At 44.4% G+C, this 21333-nt stretch overlaps 1 protein-coding gene across 1 annotated transcript in view; it reads right to left on the bottom strand.

The window, feature by feature from the left end:
- Nucleotides 1–21333, bottom strand: part of LOC115458869 (nucleolar GTP-binding protein 2-like) — a 37818-nt gene that overhangs the window by 767 nt on the left and 15718 nt on the right. The window contains exons 5-15 of the mRNA XM_030188705.1: nt 20247–20431; nt 17285–17351; nt 15210–15368; nt 14018–14131; nt 13750–13878; nt 10129–10233; nt 7230–7388; nt 5851–5958; nt 3248–3705; nt 2894–2973; nt 1901–1992 (exon numbers count right to left, since the gene is read on the bottom strand). Coding sequence (XP_030044565.1) covers nt 1901–1992; nt 2894–2973; nt 3248–3705; nt 5851–5958; nt 7230–7388; nt 10129–10233; nt 13750–13878; nt 14018–14131; nt 15210–15368; nt 17285–17351; nt 20247–20431 — 1656 coding nt within the window. The remainder of the gene's footprint in view (nt 1–1900; nt 1993–2893; nt 2974–3247; nt 3706–5850; nt 5959–7229; nt 7389–10128; nt 10234–13749; nt 13879–14017; nt 14132–15209; nt 15369–17284; nt 17352–20246; nt 20432–21333) is intronic.

Here is a 21333-nt window from a genome sequence, read left to right as displayed (position 1 = left end):
CATCACAACATCAGCTCTGATTACCAGAGACAAACTCTTCACACTAGAGGGAAGTTCATTGCTATATGTAATAAAAGTGAGCCAAGTACAGGACAATGAAGCCATTGTGACATCACTGATGAGGTTGGCTCATTGGTGGAATGAGGCATTATGACATCACAACATCAGTTCTGGTTATCAGAGACAAACTCTTCACATCAAAGGGGGGGGGGGGGGGGGGTGGGAACTGTCAAAGTGGGCTACTGTTAAGAATTGTTATGTTACCACTAACATGCTATTTTAGCACAGGTCCCGTTTTGTACAGTGAGACCTAGTTACTAATAACTGAGGTTAACATTAAAATAACACATCTTAATGGCAGCCCAAATTGATAACTTCTCTTAATTAAAGAAAAAAAGTAGTGTCTCTATAAATCACAATCACTGCTATATTTAATAAAAGTGAGCCAAGTATAGGACAGTCGAGTCACTGTGACATCACTGATGAGGTTGGCTCTTATTGGTGGAATGAGGCATTATGACATCACAATATCAACTCATCAGACAAACTAAGGGGGGAAAGTGAGCCAGGTATAGGACAATCAAGCCATTGTGACATCACTGATGAGGTTGGCTCTTATTGGTGGAATGAGGCATTATGACATCACAACATCAGCTCTCGTTACCAGAGACTGAAACCCTTCACACTAAGGAGGGAAGTTCATTGCTATATGTAATAAAAGTGAGCCAAGTACAGGACAATGAAGCCATTGTGACATCACTGATGAGGTTGGCTCATTGGTGGAATGAGGCATTATGACATCACAACATCAGTTCTGGTTATCAGAGACAAACTCTTCACATCAAGGGGGGGGGGGGGGGGTGGGAACTGTCAAAGTGGGCTACTGTTAAGAATTGTTATGTTACCACTAACATGCTATTTTAGCACAGGTCCCGTTTTGTACAGTGAGACCTAGTTACTAATAACTGAGGTTAACATTAAAATAACACATCTTAATGGCAGCCCAAATTGATAACTTCTCTTAATTAAAGAAAAAAAGTAGTGTCTCTATAAATCACAATCACTGCTATATTTAATAAAAGTGAGCCAAGTATAGGACTGTCGAGTCACTGTGACATCACTGATGAGGTTGGCTCTTATTGGTGGAATGAGGCATTACATCACAACATCAGCTCTGATTACCAGAGACAAACTCTTCCCACTAGAGGGAAGTTCATTGCTATATGTAATAAAAGTGAGCCAAGTACAGGACAATGAAGCCATTGTGACATCACTGATGAGGTTGGCTCATTGGTGGAATGAGGCATTATGACATCACAACATCAGCTCTCGTTACCAGAGACTGAAACCCTTCACACTAAGGAGGGAAGTTCATTGCTATATGTAATAAAAGTGAGCCAAGTACAGGACAATGAAGCCATTGTGACATCACTGATGAGGTTGGCTCATTGGTGGAATGAGGCATTATGACATCACAACATCAGTTCTGGTTATCGGAGACAAACTCTTCACATTAAAGGGGGGGAAACTGTCAAAGTGGGCTACTGTTAAGAATTGTTATGTTACCACTAACATGCTATTTTAGCACAGGTCCCGTTTTGTACAGTGAGACCTAGTTACTAATAACTGGGGTTAACAGTAAAATAACACATCTTAACGGTAGCCCACACTAACTTCTCCCCTTAATTAAAGAAAAAAGAAATGCCTCCTAGAAATGAAAATCACTGCTACATATAATAAAAGTGAGCTAAGTATAGGACAATCAAGTCATTGTGACATAAAGCAGCAGAGTCACCCCCTTGCCGCAAAATATCACCTCTACTTTTCTTCAGATGTTTCCCAGTCAGCTTTTGAAATGAGACGGCCTCGCATGAATCTGAAGGGCACATCGGATACTCACCTCCTTTGACGTGAGCTTCTGCTGGGACGCTACAGCTCCATCATCATCGCTGTCATAATTGATTTTCCGTTTCTTTCCTTGTTTTCTGTACCCTACAGATGCAGAAAAACACACCTTGGAAATGTTGTCGAATAGCACAGACCAACAAACTTGTTACTCAGGATAAAACAGTTGTCTCTTTCCAAAGCAGGCACCGAAATCGGCGCAGGGTACTGAAGCAGCTGAATCTTGAGAAACATCGACAAACCACACGGATCTATTTGTTTCTCAGGCTACGGGCCAGATTCTATATAAGGCGCATAAAAAAAAATCCACGTGAAAAACACTTCCGCCTAAGCGTATTCTATAAGCGGTGCCTAAATTTAGCTGCGGTATATACACTCAATTGATATCCCAGCACCTAAAACGACACGCCTCCGTTTACACCAACGAAAACCTGGTGCAAATCCCTGCGCATAGATTTTGGTGCGCTGGGCTATAATTCTATAACTATGCGTGTAAATTTTGGAACGCCCATACCTTCACCCCTTTTGAACTGCACGCAGTTCATCTTAGCAAGTTGTGTGCGTACATTCTAATTATTACCAATTAGTGATTATTGCTTAAGTACTGTTAGCAATGCTGATTAGCTTGTTAAGCCAATTAAGTTACGCGCGTTGTTATAAAATACGCCTGGATTTCGGCACAGATCACTAGGCTGCAGCAGCTGCACAGATTAAAGGACAACACAAGGAAGATGAGACACGATAGGCAGCGAATTCATCCACAGCCAGTAAATGGTCTATGAAATCGGGGAGTGGGTACGGAAAGGAGCACTAATGTTTCCCCTGTCCAACTCTCAGAAGAGGCTAATGGGTAGGGTCAGTACATGGTCAGCCAGCCAGCGAGTGAAAGAGGGCCACTCCTCAAAAAAATCACGGACCTACAGAAAAGACAGACTCCCTTCATGACCACGTTCTCCTCTAGGCTCAAGTCATTTGAGTTTCACCATACCTTGGACTTTCTGCTGTTGCTGGCCCTCTAACTTCGGCCCAGACTTGATGAAAATCTTTTCGCTCAGTCCCTTACAAATCCTGCAACACAGATGTAGAAGGATAATTTTGCAATATAGCTAGTGAACAAGTAAATCTTTTTAAACTGTAACTTTCTTCCCTACGTGGTGATAACAGGGCACAGCTCTTAGCCCCCTCACCACGCCAGGCCAATATCTGCCACTTCCTTGGTTTTGAGGCGCTGGTCTACCACCATCATTTTCCAAAATGAAAACATAATTTGAAAACCATGTGAGGAGAGAAGCAAATATCCTGTAAGACGGATCAATGGAAATGTGTTCTGTCGCATAAATACCTGACGGCAGAAAATCTCTTGGCTTTGGCTTTGCTCAGGAATTTTTTACATTTTGCGATCTTATCATCCAGAGTCCGATTTACAGCTTTCGAGCTTTGGTCATCTTTTCTACCATGCGACAGCTGCTTGGTCTTGCTGTCTGCGTCACCAGACTCCTCAAGTTCATCGACACGACTATCTTCCTCCTCCTCTTCTTCTTCCTCCTCTCCCAAGGACTCTGTCTCCTCATCACCTGACCACTCCAGTGGTACCAGGTCGTCCCCTGAGAATTCAGGCGCCACATGAATTTTGCCAAAGTGCTGTTGGACCCCTGACAGGAGTTTCTTTATTTCAGTGTTTAGGGACCGAGCGTCTCCTTTGGGATCTGCTGGCTCCACGCTGACCTCTGCAGATTCCAACGTTTCTGCGCCTGTGTCACTCTGAATGGCCACTGTAGCAACTTTGGCAGTCTCTGAGGGCTTAAAAAAAAAGTGTGGGGGGGGGGAGGGAGAAAGAACAAATCAAAATAAACCTCTGTCATGACCACAGCAAGCCACACAATAATAATTTTACCCCCGCTTTCCTTAAAAGATGTGCAAAATACAAAGGGGCATTTTCGTGTGACGTCTAAGTCCGACTTTGAACGTTTTGCTCAAAATGTCCAGTAAAACGTCTATATTTTTGTTTCGAAAATGGCCACTTGCTAGATGTTTTTGTGCTCTGTGCGTTTATTTTTTGGGTCCATTTTCAGAAAAAACAACAAAAAAAAAGACCAAATAAAAAACGCACAAAATCAAGCCACTGGGATGTAGGAAGAGCCAGCATTCTTAGGAGACTGGCCACACAGACATCCCAGGAAAGCAATGGGGCACCCTAGGGGGCGCTGCAGTAGACTTCACCTAAGAGTTCCCAGGTACACATCTCACTGTTGCGCTCTTATATTGTATAGTGAGCCCTCCAAAACCTACTGTACACCGCTACAATTGCCCTTATGGTGTCACCTATATGTGGGTACAGTAGGTTTTTGGTGGCCTCACACTTTCCACCACAAGGCTGCAAGGGTGGTGGATATGGTGAAGATGGCAGCGGCTGGAGGTCGATATTACGGCAACGAAGGTGGCAGGGCACCCAAGAGACAGAAAACGGATAACAGCGAGCACGGAGCGGGCGGTAGCGGTGAGGCGCCGCCTGGGGTAAGGATGGCACGGCGGCGGGCTTTGCTGGCCACGAGGTCGAGTAACGGCTGCTAGACCCGGGCAGGGCCTGGCTGGAAACCGCGTTAATGGGATTTCCCGCTTCGTGGTGGAGTGACGCGCACAGATTAGTCGTGGATAGGGAGAAAGGGCCCTTCTCGCTCGGTTTTATTCTATTCATTCCTTCCTTTTTTTTTCTTATCACTATCACGTTGCCAAAAATTTTCTGTAACACTAATTGTCTATTTTCTATTATATTTCCAGTACCCAAGATGCATTGTAAGCCACATTGAGCCTGCAAATAGGTTGGAAAATGTGGGATACAAATGCAATAAATAAATCCACGTGTAAAATAACCAGAAATGTCTTATAATGTCTTTTGCTTTAACACTATCATGTATTTCACCACCATGTAACCCAAACCCCTCTGTAAAACCAAATGTATATTCTCTTCTATTTCCAGTACCCAAGATGCATTGTAAGCCACATTGAGCCTGCAAAGTGGTGGGATAATGTGGGATACAAATGTAATAAATAAATCCACGTGTAACTGTATAATATTTAAAATAACCAGAAATGTCTTATAATGTCTTTTGCTTTAACACTATCGTGTATTTCACCACCATGTAACCCATAACCCTCTGTAAAACCAAATGTATATTCTCTTCTATTTCCAGTACCCATGATGAATTGTAAGCCACATTGAGCCTGCAAAGTGGTGGGATAATGTGGGATACAAATGCAATAAATAAAATAAAAAAAAAGTGTAACAGAATGGATTATTGGCCTGGGTCCCCTTCTCCACAGTGCACTGCACCGACTACTAGGCTACTCCAGAGGGACCTGCTTGCTCCTCTAATAGGAATGACTATAACATCTGAGGCTGGTACGTACTGTCTTTTACATTTTTTGGGGGGATGAGAGGGGGTCATTCCTTCTGTGGTTATTTATGGCACTTTTTTGGGGACTTAGTCATTAAAAGAGGTCTAGCTCAAAACGCCAGTTTCAGTCCTGGACGTTTTCAATTTGTTCCATTATGGCTGAAAAATGCCCAGGTCTTAGGAACGCCCAAAATCCCACCCCCAACACACCCCCTTGAGATTTGGACACACTGCACTGAAAAACGGGTTTTGAAAATACTGATTTGAACGTTTTAGTGAGCAAAACATGCAAATGCTGCTTTATGCCACTTTTTAGACATTTTTCTCGTTTGAAAATGAAGCCCCCCGCCCCCAGTGTCCTGATTAGACAAATTCCGTCATATTAATACACTTCCTTTTTCCACTAAAACACATTTGTAATTTCTTATTTCAAAAGATTAAATTCTTCACAAAATTTACTTTGCATAAAACCCTAAACTGAACCAGTTTAAAACCAGGACAAATTCCGACTTCAGGGTGATCAGTGGCCAGCCTGCATGCGAATTATTACCTGAGTAACTGGCTCCATATTTGGCGGTTTCACGAAAAATGGTATGCGGCCCCTCTGCCAATCGTTAAGCACCATTTTGGCTACAGTTTGCACGTCGGGCTCACCACCCTGAAAAAAAAACAAATATACAGAGGCCAGTAGAGTCGCTGAAAGTTTCTGTAACCATCTATGCATCCTTCCGGTACCAACCTCCCAACAGTTAAACAATGGTGTATAAGAGAAGACCTGGCATTGGAGAATCCAGGTATAAACCTGTCCAACCAAAAGATACAAGCACATCAGAAATTAAGTACTTTTCCAGAAGGCCTTCGCTTTAAGGCATGCCCACAAAATGAGCAGCATAGTTCCCCAACTCCCATACCAGCTTGGGAAGTCTAACAGCTCATACTCTGGCCAGGCAGGAGGTCTGGGTTTGAGACTGAACTCCACAGGCGCGGAAGGGAAAGGAAATGGGTCTTGATATGCCGCCCTTCTGCAGTTTTTGCAACTACACTCAAAGCGGTTTACATAGTATATACAGGTACTTACTTGTACCTTGGGCAATGGAGGATTAAGTGACTTGCCCAGAGTCATAAGGAGCTGCAGTGGGAAGTGAACCCAGTTCCCCAGGATCAAAGGGCCACTGCATTAACCACTAGGCTACTCCTCCACTAGCGACATTCCATCTAGAATCTCAAATAGGGAAGGAGAAGTGGGACTTGATTATACTGGTTTTTGCAACTACATGAAGTGGTTTTACATAGTATATACAGGTACTTATTTGTACCTGGGGCAATGGACGGTTAAATGACTTGGCCAGAGTCACAGGGAGCTGCAGTGGGAATCGAACTAAATTCCCCAGGATCAAGGTCCACTGCATTAACCACTAGGCTACTCCTGCACTAGCAACATTCCATGTAGAATCTCAAACAGTAACAACATTCCATGTAGAATCTGAACTAGGCTGGGATTCTGGAATCTTGCTGTTCTTTGGGTTCTACACTGAATGTTGCCACTCTTTGAGATTGTGCATGGAATCTTGTTAATGGGACTTGATATACCGCCTTTCTGAGGTTTTTGCAACTACATTCAAAGCGGTTTACATAGTATATACAGGGACTTATTTGTACCTGGGGCAATGGACGGTTAAGTGACTTGGCCAGAGTCACAAGGAGCTGCAGTGGGAATTGAACCCAGTTCTCCAGGATCAAAGTCCGCTAAATTTAACCTCTAGGCTACTCCTCCACTCCAGGCACCACAGAACTGTGCTTACAGTCCCATGGGGCAAGAGAGTGGCACATCACAGATGACATCATCCAGGGACTCTAATCTTCTTCACGTCATCCTCTGGTATTCCAGCCCCCTCCTTCCCCGTGTTAGCATGAAGCTGAACTGCTCACTTTCAGTAATTTGCCTGTGCGGAAGGCGAGCTTCTCCAGGAAATCCTCAGCATGCTCCCAAGACTCGATCCTGTAGGTTTTACTGATGTATTCCGGCTTTGCTCTCTCCAGCACAGCAGCAATATGGTCCGTTGGGGTCTGAATTTTCTCAACTTGAACCTAAAGAACAAACAGATGTCGTAAAACTGCTTTGCAAGAAAGTAGTGTATTTGTCGGTCCTATCTGACCAGGGACTCCCTCTAATTTTGATTTTGCTTTTCCCTTTGATATATTGTCATTGGGCTTGAAATTGTCTTAAGTCTCACCCTGGCAGGCTAGGGCAGCGTAGGGTAAAGGATAATAAAACATTGATAACCTAGAGGTCACTTCCTTGTCAGCAAAATTATGTAGTCATGCATCGCCATTTCAAAAAAAAAAAAAAAAGTTGAAGCTACAGTGTGGTAAATTTAAAACGAATCGGAGAAAATTTTTCTTCACCCAACGTGTAATTAGACTCTGGAATTCATTACCGGAGAACGTGGTACGGGCGGTTAGCTTGACGGAGTTTAAAAAGGGGTTAGATAGATTCCTAAAGGACAAGTCCATAGACCGCTATTAAATGGACTTGGAAAAATTCCGCATTTTTAGGTATAACTTGTCTGGAATGTTTTTACGTTTGGGGAGCGTGCCAGGTGCCCTTGACCTGGATTGGCCACTGTCGGTGACAGGATGCTGGGCTAGATGGACCTTTGGTCTTTCCCAGTATGGCACTACTTATGTACTTATGTACTTATGACCATCTCTGGGGAAAGGTGAACTAAAGTCGACAGAAACAAAAATGAGGTTTTAATGAATTCCACTACAGCCAACAATTTGCAATACGACAGTCCAAACTTTATCCTTTTATGTGGGGAAAAAATGAGAAAAAGTTACAGAAGTTCCAGTGTAATTTTTGCAGACTGCTTACGGACCCCATGACATGAAAAAGTAGCCAGTCTGAAAAGTTTGGATCCGAGACTTTAGTTATGTTTTCCCAGAGACAGTCGGTTTCTGCCAGGTACTTGTGACCTGGATTGGCCACTGCTGGAAGCAGGATACCGGGCTAGATGGACCGTTGGTCTGACCCAGTAAGGCTAGTCTTTTTTTTTTTTGTTACATTTGTACCCTGCGCTTTCCCACTCATGGCAGGCTCAATGCGGCTTACATGGGGCAATGGAGGGTTAAGTGACTTGCCCAGAGTCACAAGGAGCTGCCTGTGCCTGAAGTGGGAATCCAACTCAGTTCCTCAGGACCAAAGTCCACCACCCTAACCACTAGGCCACTCCTCCACTGTTGCTGCTATTTGAGATTCTATATGGAATGTTGCTACTATTGGAGATTCTACATGGAATGTTGCTATTCCACTAGCAACATTCCATGTAGAAGTCGGCCCTTGCAGATCACCAATGCGGCCGCACAGGCTTCTGCTTCTGTGAGTCTGACGTCCTGCACGTACGTACGTGCAGGACGTCAGACTCACAGAAACAGAAGCCTGTGCAGCCTTCTACATGGAATGTTGCTAGTGGAATAGCAACATTCCATGTAGAATCTCTAATAGTAGCAACATTCCATGTAGAATCTCCAATAGTATCTATTTTTTGTTACATTTGTACCCTGCGCTTTCCCACTCATGGCAGGCTCAATGCGGCTTACATGGGGCAATGGAGGGTTAAGTGACTTGCCCAGAGTCACAAGGAGCTGCCTGTGCCTGAAGTGGGAATCCAACTCAGCTCCTCAGTTCCCCAGGACCAAAGTCCACCACCCGAACCACTAGACCACGCCTCCACTGTTGCTACTATTTGAGATTCTACATGGAATGTTGCTATTCCACTAGCAACATTCCATGTAGAAGTTGGCCCTTGCAGATCACCAATGTGGCCGCTCAGGCTTCTGCTTCTGTGAGTCTGACGTACGTGCAGGACGTCAGACTCACAGAAACAGAAGCCTGCGCAGCCTTCTACATGGAATGTTGCTAGTGGAATAGCAACATTCCATTTAGAATCTCCAATAGTATCTATTTTATTTTTGTTACATTTGTACCCCGCGCTTTCCCACTCATGGCAGGCTCAATGCGGCTTACATGGGGCAATGGAGGGTTAAGTGACTTGCCCAGAGTCACAAGGAGCTGCCTGTGCCTGAAGTGGGAATCCAACTCAGCTCCTCAGTTCCCCAGGACCAAAGTCCACCACCCAAACCACTAGACCACGCCTCCACTGTTGCTACTATTTGAGATTCTACATGGAATGTTGCTATTCCACTAGCAACATTCCATGTAGAAGTCGGCCCTTGCAGATCACCAATGTGGCCGCTCAGGCTTCTGCTTCTGTGAGTCTGACGTACGTGCAGGACGTCAGACTCACAGAAACAGAAGCCTGCGCAGCCTTCTACATGGAATGTTGCTAGTGGAATAGCAACATTCCATGTAGAATCTCCAATAGTATCTATTTTATTTTTGTTACATTTGTACCCCGCGCTTTCCCACTCATGGCAGGCTCAATGCGGCTTACATGGGGCAATGGAGGGTTAAGTGACTTGCCCAGAGTCACAAGGAGCTGCCTGTGCCTGAAGTGGGAATCCAACTCAGTTCCTCAGTTCCCCAGGACCAAAGTCCACCATCCTAACTACTAGGCCACTCCACTCTTATGCTCTTGTCAAACTGTTTTACACCTGCAGAGCCTGTGAACACCTGTTTTGCTGAAAATACCACACTTTTGGAATCATCTGTACACACGTGTTTAAACAAAAGCCCTTATCCTAACAAAGGTATGAAAAGCGGGTCCTCCAGCAGTCATATGCTCTGCGCAATGCCAGCACAAGACGCAAATCTCGGGCGAGGAGATATTATAAACCTGATAGGTACATATGTTGCTGAAATACTTACGACTCCCTTCAAGACGATGTCCGTCTCACTGTCTCCCGAAGGGTAAACCACTCCGGGGCAGTCAATAAGGTAGATACGACGCATCAGCGTGATATACTGCCAGACCTGCCAAGGACCAAAGGGTTAGTTACACCACATGACTTGAGTTAAATCATAGTATTAAGCTGTAGTAAATCAAAAGAAAAATAAAAAAAGCAGATCAAAAAAGACAAAAAAATAGAACAGGAGGGTAACAGAAGAAGTGGTTTATTACAAGTTACCCGACGTGGCCACGTTTCGCCCTCAGGCTGCGTCAGGGGTAAAAAAACTACAAAATAAAAATACATAATGAGTAAAACATAAACTTCACCATTGTATATTTGATAATAAAACATATCTAAAAACACTATCACATCATATAAAATAAAAACAGATAAAATCTAAAAACATAATACAATAAAATATAATATCAAATCAATATCAGTTAAAAACATTCAGATTAAATATGCATACAATAAAATAAAATAATAATTTTAATACAAGACATGATATCAACACAAAATATAATAATATCAACACTAAATGTATATTTTGTGTTGATATCATGTCTTGTATTAAAATTATTATTTTATTTTATTGTATGCATATTTAATCTGAATGTTTTTAACTGATATTGATTTGATATTATATTTTATTGTATTATGTTTTTAGATTTTATCTGTTTTTATTTTATATGATGTGATAGTGTTTTTAGATATGTTTTATTATCAAATATACAATGGTGAAGTTTATGTTTTACTCATTATGTATTTTTATTTTGTAGTTTTTTTACCCCTGACGCAGCCTGAGGGCGAAACGTGGCCACGTCGGGTAACTTGTAATAAACCACTTCTTCTGTTACCCTCCTGTTCTATTTTTTTGTCTTTTTTGATCTGCTTTTTTTTTTTTTTTTTTTCTTTTGATTTGCCATTTCTGTGGCAGATCTTTGCCTTTTTTTTGTTTCTGTCTTAAGCTGTAGTAATACCAAAGGAGGAACACTTCCAGTGTCCCTGCCATTCCACATGCTCATTCCAAATTATTCTGCTCAAGCATGGCGCCAATGTCTCCCCCTCCAGACGGTTTCCCCGATGAACTATGAATTAATGTCCTGCACGATTCCTGTAAGAGCTCTCATGTGCTTCGAGTAAAGCCAGGGATTCTCAATCCAGTCCTGAGCACACAGCAAGCTTCCACAATAGGCATATTCGTTATGGATATCCTGACAGGACTGGACTGAGAACCCCTGAATTAAGCAGACCTCTGCTATGCATGAGAATCCACTGCTCCTATGTACTTTTCAAGGCCGAGCAACTGGTGGCTTGTGTGTATTTGCAGGCAGGAGGTGGTGGTGAGCGCGAGACTCTTCACTGCCAGGCACAGGTTAAAAAAAAAAAACCAAAAGAAAGGAGGGCTGGCTTGATGGCAAGTGCTGGAGGACCCGATTTGATGCTTCCATTGGACCTTTGCTCCCTGGGTCCACCGGGACTGAGGAAAATGTGGGATATAAATGTGTTAAATAAATAAATAAAATAAAATATTGTATTGTGTTCTGTTTTATTATGAATGTTCTTATTGTAATCCGCTTAGAACGATGGATAATACAGAATCTAAGCTTTATAATAAATAAATAGACATCCACAATTTGAGCATTTCAGTTTGTAAAACAGCCTGCTACTCTTTAGACTGGCACTTAACTGGTTTTAGTCCTATTTTTCATGCCACAAGTGCCATGTGTCCACTGACAGAATCTCCTCTAGGATCTATCTCACTCAAGCCGGTGTACAGTAAGAATAAACATGGCCAAGACCGAGCTTATTGTCTGCTCACCCAAACCCACTTCCCCTCTCCCTCCACGCTCTATCTCAGTTGATAACACCCTCATTGTCCCGTCTCATCTGCTCGCAACCTCGGAGTCATCTTCGACTCCTCCCTCTCTGCGCATATCCAGCAGATAGCCAGGACCTGTCGCTTCTTCCTCTAAAACATTAGCAAAATTCGCCCTTTCCTCTCTGAGCACACCACCCGTACCTCTCATCCACTCTCTCGTTACCTCTCGCCTTGACTACTGCAACCTACTCCTCACTGGCCTCCCACTTAGCCATCTATCCCCCCTTCAGTCCGTTCAGAACTCTGCTGCACATCTTATCTTCCGCATGGACCGATATGCTCATATCACCCCTCTCCTCAAGTCACTTCACTGGCTTCCGATCAGGTACCGCATACAGTTCAAGCTTCTCTTATTAACCTACAAATGCACTCGGTCTGCAGCCCCTCATTACCTCTCTACCCTCATCTCCCCTTACGCCCCTACCCAGGACCTCCGCTCTCAAGACAAATCCCTCCTCTCAGTACCCTTCTCCACCACCGCCAACTCCAGGCTCCGCCCTTTCTGCCTCGCCTCACCCCATGCTTGGAATAAACTCCCTGAGCCCATACCCCAGGCCCCCTCCCTGCCCATCTTCAAATCCTTGCTCAAAGCCCACCTCTTCAATGTCGCTTTCGGCACCTAACCACTATACCTCTAGTCAAGAAATCTAGACTGCCCCAACTTGACATTTCGTCCTTTAGATTGTAAGCTCCTTTGAGCAGGGACTATCCTTCTTTGTTAAACTGTACAGCGCTGCGTAACCCTAGTAGCGCTCTAGAAATGTTAAGTAGTAGTAGTAGTATTACATATAGCAGTGATTTAACCAGAGCTGAGATTGTGATGTCATAATGCCTCATTCCACCAATGCCTAAGAGCCAACTTCATCAGTGATGTCACAATGGCTTGATTGTCCTATATTTGTCTCACTCTTATCTATTAGATTGTAAGCTCTTTGAGCAGGGACTGTCTCTCTTTGTTAAATTGTACAGCGCTGTGTAACCCTAGTAGCGCTCTAGAAATGTTAAGTAGTAGTAGTAGTAGTATTACATATAGCAGTGATTTAACCAGAGCTGAGATTGTGATGTCTTAATGCCTCATTCCACCAATGCCTAAGAGCCAACCTCATCAGTGATGTCACAATGGCTCGACTGTCCTATACTTGGCCCACTTCCCCCCTTAGTGTGAAGAGTTTCAGTCTCTGGTATCCAGAGCTGAGATTGTGATGTCATAATGCCTCATTCCACCAATGCCTAAGAGCCAACCTCATCAGTGATGTCACAATGGCTTGATTGTCCTATATTTGTCTCACTCTTATCTATTAGATTGTAAGCTCTTTGAGCAGGGACTGTCTCTCTTTGTTAAATTGTACAGCGCTGCGTAACCCTAGTAGAACTCTAGAAATGTTAAGTAGTAGTAGTAGTAAAACGGATGTTCATGCTGTATTTTAGAACCGACTGTACTAAATTACAAAGCGAGATGCACGTCCATTTGTGACGAACTGACTGGGACGGCCACATTCTGTATTGATGTCCTCATAACCATTAGCGCTATTCGACTTGCTGCACTTTCAATTCAAGCGATGTAAAGCAGTCACAAGGAACGTCTTCTGTTTAAGTGTCACGTGCACCTCCTGGGCAGCAGGTGGCGCATGTCAAGGTGGTTTTAGATGGCTAACCCTCAAACAGCTCACTTCCTCCACCGACACGATACAACAACATTCTTACGTGCGCACTTACCTTGGTTTCTCCCGCAATGGGAGCCACATTACAGACTTTCTTCGATCGCAGTGTGTTTATCACCGAGCTTTTTCCGACATTTGGATAGCCGATGAAGCCTACACTGATCTGCTTCTTGTCCTTGTGCAGCTGCGGGAACATGACAGACGGAGAATCACACTTACATGCTCTTCAAAACGAACGGAGCACAATTCACTCAAGATGATTTTGGTAGAATTCTGTTCGGCAAAAAAAAAAAAAAAAAAAGAACTAGAGGACATTTATTTACCTTCCCAAATTGTCGCAAGAGCTGTATAAAAGCACCTTTCCCAAAGGAATTTGTGAGACTGGCGTGGAAAGCAAGTGTGGGATATTCTTGGGATAGAATAGCAACCCAACGTCTCTAGGGAAAACAAACAAACAAAAAAAAAAATTAGTCACAACAATTATGATAAAATCATAGGAAAACACACACTTGTTACCATTAACATTCATTATGAAGAGAGACCTGACCAGCGACACCTACTGGCGAGATTCAGAATGCAAGCATACCAGGCTACGAAGGAAGCTGCAGTCTGTGGGCCCCATTAAGAGGTGATGCTGCAATAACTGGGTTCTAAAGGTGAAGAGGAGGGTGTGTGAGCAAGAAACAAAAGTCTCAGCAGCTGCGACTCGACGGCCGGGACGCTTCAGCTGTGCACCTTCCCCCTCCCCCCAGTGAGAATGGAGCAGGTTCCAACCAGAATGCCGTGCGAGGCGTGGCAGAAGATGAAACGAGACTGAGATGGAAGAGAAGATTTCTGCTTTTATTTTTCTTTACAGAGAAGAGTGCTCAGCGTATCTACAAAACACTTCCAGTTAACCCGAATGACCCGATAAATAAATAAAACCAAAATAAAACCAAACGAACCACAGTGGTCCAAAACCAACAAGCCAAGGAATTTAAACTCTCTCAAATATGACAATGCATGTTTGGACTATTACTCTCTAAATCCCAAAAAACAATCCACCACGAAGGCTTTTGTTACCAGCTAAACTCAATTAGTACGAGCTAATACAAACCAGATTTCTCTCGGTGACTGCAGACGAGCCCTCATCATAATATGCAGCGCATAAAGGAAAGATCATTTTTCATCTTCAGCACCAAAGAACCTCACATGTCACCCACCTCAGGCTCCATGGACAGAAACCAATTTCCCAAACCAAGTAGCCGAAACACCTTTTGACAGGGCACTGGCCACCCCGATAAATCCGGCCTCTTAAGTCTCAGGCCAAAAGAAATAAATATTACAACATACCCACGGGTCAGTCATATGTACACAACTTTGAACCAGCTGGCACTGCTTTTGCACAAAGATTCAATCTCTTCCAACTTCCAGACAGCAAAAAAAAAAAAAAACCATCCACAATAAAAATAAGAGAGAAATACATTCTGTGAGGCATATGTGTATAAACAAGGGGTTAAGCAGGGTCATACTTACTGTGACCCAGGTAGGGACAAGGTCACATTTATTGAGGACAAACACTAAGTGTTTCCATGACTTTTCCTTCTTAAGGTAGGCCTCTATGTGAGGGGAGCGTGTACCCACTGGATCTCTGGCATCGAGTACTTGGATAACAACATCGGAAGAGTCAATCACCTGCAAAATCGAGACACGTGGATGGTAAGGGGAAAAGGAAATGGGACTTGATATACTGAGGTTTTTGCAACTACATTCAAAGCGGTTTACACATATTCAGGTAATTATTTTGTACTGGGGCAATGGTGGGTTAAGTGACTTGCCCAGAGTCACAAGGAGCTGCAGTGGGAATGGAACTCAGTTCCCCAGGATCAAAGCCCACTGCACTGACCACTAGGCTACTCCTCCACTAGCAACATTCCATGTAGAAGCCTGCCCCTGCAGATCAGCAATGCAGCCGCGCAGGCTTCTGTTTCTGTGAGTCTGACGTCCTGCATGTATGTGCAGGATGTCAGACTCACAGAAACAGAAGCCTGCGCGGCTGCGTTGCTGATCTGCAAGGGCAGGCTTCTACATGGAATGTTGCTAGTGGAATAGCAACATTCCATGTAGAATCTCAAATAGGGAAAGGGAATGGGACGTAATACACTGCCTTTCTGTGGGTTTTCCAACTACATTCAAAGCAGTTTACATATATTCAGGTACTTATTTTGTACCAGGGGCAACGGAGGGTTAAGTGACTTTTTGAGCCATTTAACACACAGCTGGATAAGTCAATATTCAGCCCATGACCTCATAAGCCAAACCGCTTAAAGATAGGACTCTATACAGCCTGATTTAAGCAGGCTACTTATGCAGTGAAGGGCTGAATATTGGCCTTGGAACATCCACAAGTTAGCCGCTTTCGAATTTGGCGCTAACCAATCATTTTCAGCAAAGGTAACCGGTTAAGTGCTGCTGAAAATGACTGGATAGCCGCAAACGAGTGATTTAACTGGTTGGTCATTTCCGGACGGCCTAGTGGTTAGGGTGGTGGACTTTGGTCCTGGGAAACTGAGGAACTGAGTTCAATTCCCGGCACAGGCAGCTCCTTGTGACTCTGGGCAAGTCACTTAACCCTCCATTAACCCATGTAAGCCACATTGAGCCTGCCATGAGTGGGAAAGCGCGGGGTACAAATGTAACAAAAAATAAAAAATAAATCTATTTTGTTAAGTTGCTCTAAAACAGGGGTTCTCAACCCAGTCCTCGCGACACACCAAGCCAGTCTGGTTTTCTAGATAGCCACAATGAATATGCATGCACTCTCTCACTGTGGATATCCTGAAAACCTGACTGGCTTGGTGTGTCCCGAGGAATGGGTCGAGAACCCCCGTTCTAAAACAGGCGAGCATATGCTGGAAGGTAACATGCGCTCAAAGGTTTCAGCGGCAGACTGCTGCAGGAGCTCAGGCATCTCCACGAGGTGCTCCATCCCTTCTAGGACAGTGCTTTTCAATCCAGTCCTCAGGGCACCCTCAGCCAGTCAGGTTTTCAGGATATCCACAATGACTATTCATGAGGTAGACTGGAATACTAAATCTATCACACACCCACTGTTCTAGGGTACTTCAAGAGACGTTTTGTTCCATATACACACTATTCTCAAGACATGGAGGCAAAGAAATAGTTAAAAGACCATTTTTAGATGCTGGGCTAGCTCCAAAGCCCAGTCTGCTGTGGCACTGGAGGCTCCATATAATTTGAAAACAGCCATTTTTCGTGTGCAAGACACACTTTAGAGATGGAAAACGCTTTCTCAAGTTGCCCCTCCCCCTTAGTGGTCCGGGGAAAACGCTGCGTCTTACTGAGCTCTTTCTGCCCTGGAAATATTCTCCGTCTGAGCAGCTCAGCAATGCATCATTCCACGAGGATCATGTGTTCACAACCCCCCCTTCCCTCCTCCTTATGAATTCTCCTAATATCTATGTTGGGCACCAGTAGCTGCATTGGTCCTGGGGAAACCTAGATTCTTTGCTGCTGCTAAAAAAGTTACCATATCTACAGTTACCAGTGCATGAAGGGGGGGGTGGGGGGTGGGGAGAGATATAACATACCTTATAGAGCTCGCCCCAGATTCTTTTGGACTGGCCCTTCTTATAAATCTCCTCTCTAGCTTCATTTCTAAACAAGACACAAACAGGACGACGTTTGACTTCTGTGGGGTTAAATTAAGATTTTACTCATGCTTAACCAGGAGAGTCACGAAACGCTTTTCACTAGGAGTCTCGAGTACACCACTTATGGGTTGCCGTCACGCTGGCTTCATGCACACGTAGAAACAGAGAAAATGAAAGCCAATATTCAGACCACGGTGGTCAGGATTAGCCTCAGATACTCATTGTCGGGCCGTGTCCGGACACTTGCATTGAATTTCTGGGGCTAAATCTTCAGGCACTAGCCACCAGGTCTTATGTGGATCCCGGCCGATATTTGGCTGGGGATTTGCACAAGGCCTAAATCCACTTTTCACCCTCCCAAGTTTGGCCCAACTGGTGGAGTTCTGCAGAAGCAGATGGAGACGCTGAATCGCTGTTACCACGCTTTCAGCCCTGTGTCTGAAAGTGCTAAAACCTCCCAACATTTCACTTTCGCAATTTTCAAATGAACTCTTTATTGTAGTCGAGAATTCTGTAACAGGGCGTCTAGAATCAGGCATCAAGGAAGGAACATGGTACGAATCTGTGCTATAAAGGCACCTACTTTCCTTTATAAAGAACATAACTGAGTATTATCACGCCTACCGTTTAGGACATAAGTACATAAGTACATAAGTAATGCCACACTGGGAAAAGACCAAGGGTCCATCGAGCCCAGCATCTTGTCCACGACAGCGGCCAATCCAGGCCAAGGGCACCTGGCAAGCTTCCCAAACGTACAAACATTCTATACATGTTATTCCTGGAATTTTGGAGTTTTCCAAGTCCGTTTAGTAGCGGTTTATGGACTTGTCCTTTAGGAATCCGTCCAACCCCTTTTTAAACTCTGCTAAGCTAACCGCCTTCACCACTTTCTCCGGCAACGAATTCCAGAGTTTAATTACACGTTGGGTGAAGAAAAATTTTCTCCGATTTGTTTTAAATTTACTATACTGTAGTTTCATCGCATGCCCCCTAGTCCTAGTATTTTTGGAAAGCGTGAACAGACGCTTCACATCCACCTGTTCCACTCCACTCATTATTTTATATACCTCTATCATGTCTCCCCTCAGCCGTCTCTTCTCCAAGCTGTATAGCCCTAGCCTCCTTAGTCTTTGTTCATAGGGAAGTCGTCCCATCCCTGCTATCATTTTAGTCGCCCTTCGCTGCACCTTTTCCAATTCTACTATATCTTTCTTGAAATGCGGCGACCAGAATTGAACACAATACTCAAGGTGCGGTCGCACCATGGAGCGATATAACGGCATTATAACATCCTCACACCTGTTTTCCATACCTTTCCTAATAATACCCAACATTCTATTCGCTTTCTTAGCCGCAGCAGCACACTGAGCAGAAGGTTTCAGTGTGTTATCGACGACGACACCCAGATTCGGGTTCTTTTTTCCCACATGCATCACCTTTCACTTGCTCACATTAAACGTCATCTGCCATTTAGCCGCCCAGTCTCCCAGTCTCGTAAGGTCCTCTTGTAATTTTTCACAATCCTGTCGCGATTTAACGACTTTGAATAACTTTGTGTCATCAGCAAATGTAATTACCTCGCTAGTTACTCCCTTCTCTAAATCATTTATAAATATATTAAAAAGCAGCGGTCCTAGCACGGACCCCTGAGGAACCCCACTAACTACCCTTCTCCATTGTGAATACTGCCCATTTAACCCCACTCTCTGTTTCCTATCCTTCAACCAGTTTTTAATCCACAATAGGACATTTCCTCCTATCCCATGACCCTCCGATTTCCTCTGTAGCCTTTCATGAGGTACCTTGTCAAACGATTTTTGAAAATCCAGCCACAGAGCGGCAAAGCACATGAGTGCGGTTGGTACCCATGTGATTTACAGCATTCTGTACATTATGCACATAAGCCAGAGCCTTGCCTATGCCCCATCGATGTGTAGACGTTGGCCGAATTTCAGGCCCAAAATCCACATTCAGCCTCGTTTTGATTCCAGCCAAAAATGTTGGTGCATTTTTTTGGGGCCGTATCCCTCCCCCTCTCCCTGGAGGAGCCCTGTCCGTCCTTCCCTGAAGAGCTGTCCCTCCCTCCTCCCCCAACAGGAGGAGCTCCCCCTTCTTGGCTCATGGGTATGGTCCGGGGGGGGGGGGGGGGGGGGGGGGGCTCTGAATGGCTGCAGGGAGGGGGACTGGGTGTTGTTTTTTTTTTTGGTTTTTTTTTGGGGGGGGGGGGGGGGGGCAGTTTCGGTTTTGGCCACAATCCGGCAGCAAATTCTAGCCACAGATTTGGTTTTGATTGGCCTCTAACCAATATTTACACCCCCTTGCGAATATGCGCTATATACGTTAAGCTGGCAGGCTTATGAACCTCAACATGCATACACTGGAAGAGAGGGGATAGGATAGAGATGGTTAAATATCTCGGGGCATTAATGTACAGGAGGAGAGCCTTTTTCAAATGAAGGAACCCTCTGGAATGAGAAGGCATAGGATGAAGTTAAGAGCAAACAAGCTTAGGAGGAATTTAAGAAAGTAATCGTTTATGGAAAGGGTGGAGGATGCGTGGAATGGCCTCCCGGTGGAGATCGTGGAGATGAGGACCGTGTCAGAATTCAAGAAAGCGTGGGACAGGCATGTGGGATCCCTTAGGAAAAGGAAGAGAGTTAGAGGTTATGGAGCATGTGCCCTATGGCCTTTATCTACTGTCATGTTTCTCTGTTTCTATTCCCAGAATACAGCTTAGGCGGCATGCTGGCAAATATATGGTTAACTGTACACGTATACGCGTAATACGCTAGAATTGCAAACATTTATGCGCATAAACGTCAGTGTGTACATTATAGAACTGCCCCTTCAAAGCTGCTGCGCTGTATAGGTGCGCGCTCTTTTCCTGACTCGGCACCTGACTCCCGTGTCCTCAGTGACCAGATCCCGATCTTTCTCCTGGCTGTAACCCTCTGCAGACGCCTCGGCGTGCTCGGCCAGGCCCACGAGGTCGCTCGCTGTCAGGTTAGGCCTCTTCCGCTGGGATTTCGGGCCAAATGTGTTTTCGAAAGTCTCCGTGTCTAGGATATGCACTTTGGCGTTCTGTGGAGAAAGAAAAGAAAAAAAAAAAACAAGTTTACAAGTTTCTCATTTTTACAGAACTTACCAACAAAAAGTAGAAAACGCCCACAACACTGTTCGTGCCTTATTCAAACAAAAATGAGCTGTCACTGTTTTGACTTTCTCTAACACGAGGTTAACTTTCAAATCTGGATGCCTGGAATGATGTTTTCACTTTCCTAGACACAAAAAATGCCATTTTTTCCCCCTAAATAACCACGACTGTGGTATTTTGCAGAAACAACACAAGCACAGCGCCACGGCAAAACACGAGGCCACTGGCTGCGTGGATTCCTACTTAACGCTGATCACCGGAAGAAGCCAGGAAGCCATTTCTCTTCCATCACTGAGCTGCTCAGTCTGTGGACAGGGCTGTCTCTTTTCAGCGCACCAGAAGCATTTCTCCTGTCAGTGCTGAGAAACCCGGGAAATACTTCCAAAAGAAACGGCCACATAAATCCAAAAAAGCATGGCAACGAAGTCTAAACAATCCACAGCAAGAGAAGGGCCTCCTGCCAAACCCCAGTGCCCCGTCTATTTTATCAGCCACTGACATCCAACAACAACAAATTCACTATCTTCGCTCTCCATCTTCCTTTGTTTTGCCAATAAAGGCGCAAACCCCGCCAAACATACAGATTTGTCATGGGGGAGGGAGGCTGGGGCTGTTTTTGAACACAAGTTCTTTGTAAGCTGAGCCCCCTTTTGGATGCGGACTCTCTTCACGGATGAAGGACAGGCTTGCTCTACAAATGCCTTTTACTTCCAGATAACTGTGCTCAACTCAAGACAGCGTAGTTATTAAATGCACATGAAAAAACTGTCGAGCCTGGATGCCTAAAATACCAGTCTTTGTGATTAAAGAAATGAACCTTGACGTTTAC

Source organism: Microcaecilia unicolor, unplaced genomic scaffold (assembly GCF_901765095.1).
Source record: "Microcaecilia unicolor unplaced genomic scaffold, aMicUni1.1, whole genome shotgun sequence".
In the NCBI taxonomy this organism is placed as follows: domain Eukaryota; kingdom Metazoa; phylum Chordata; class Amphibia; order Gymnophiona; family Siphonopidae; genus Microcaecilia; species Microcaecilia unicolor.
The sequence above is the reverse complement of the archived record's forward strand: the minus strand, read 5'-3'. Positions and strand labels throughout refer to the sequence as shown.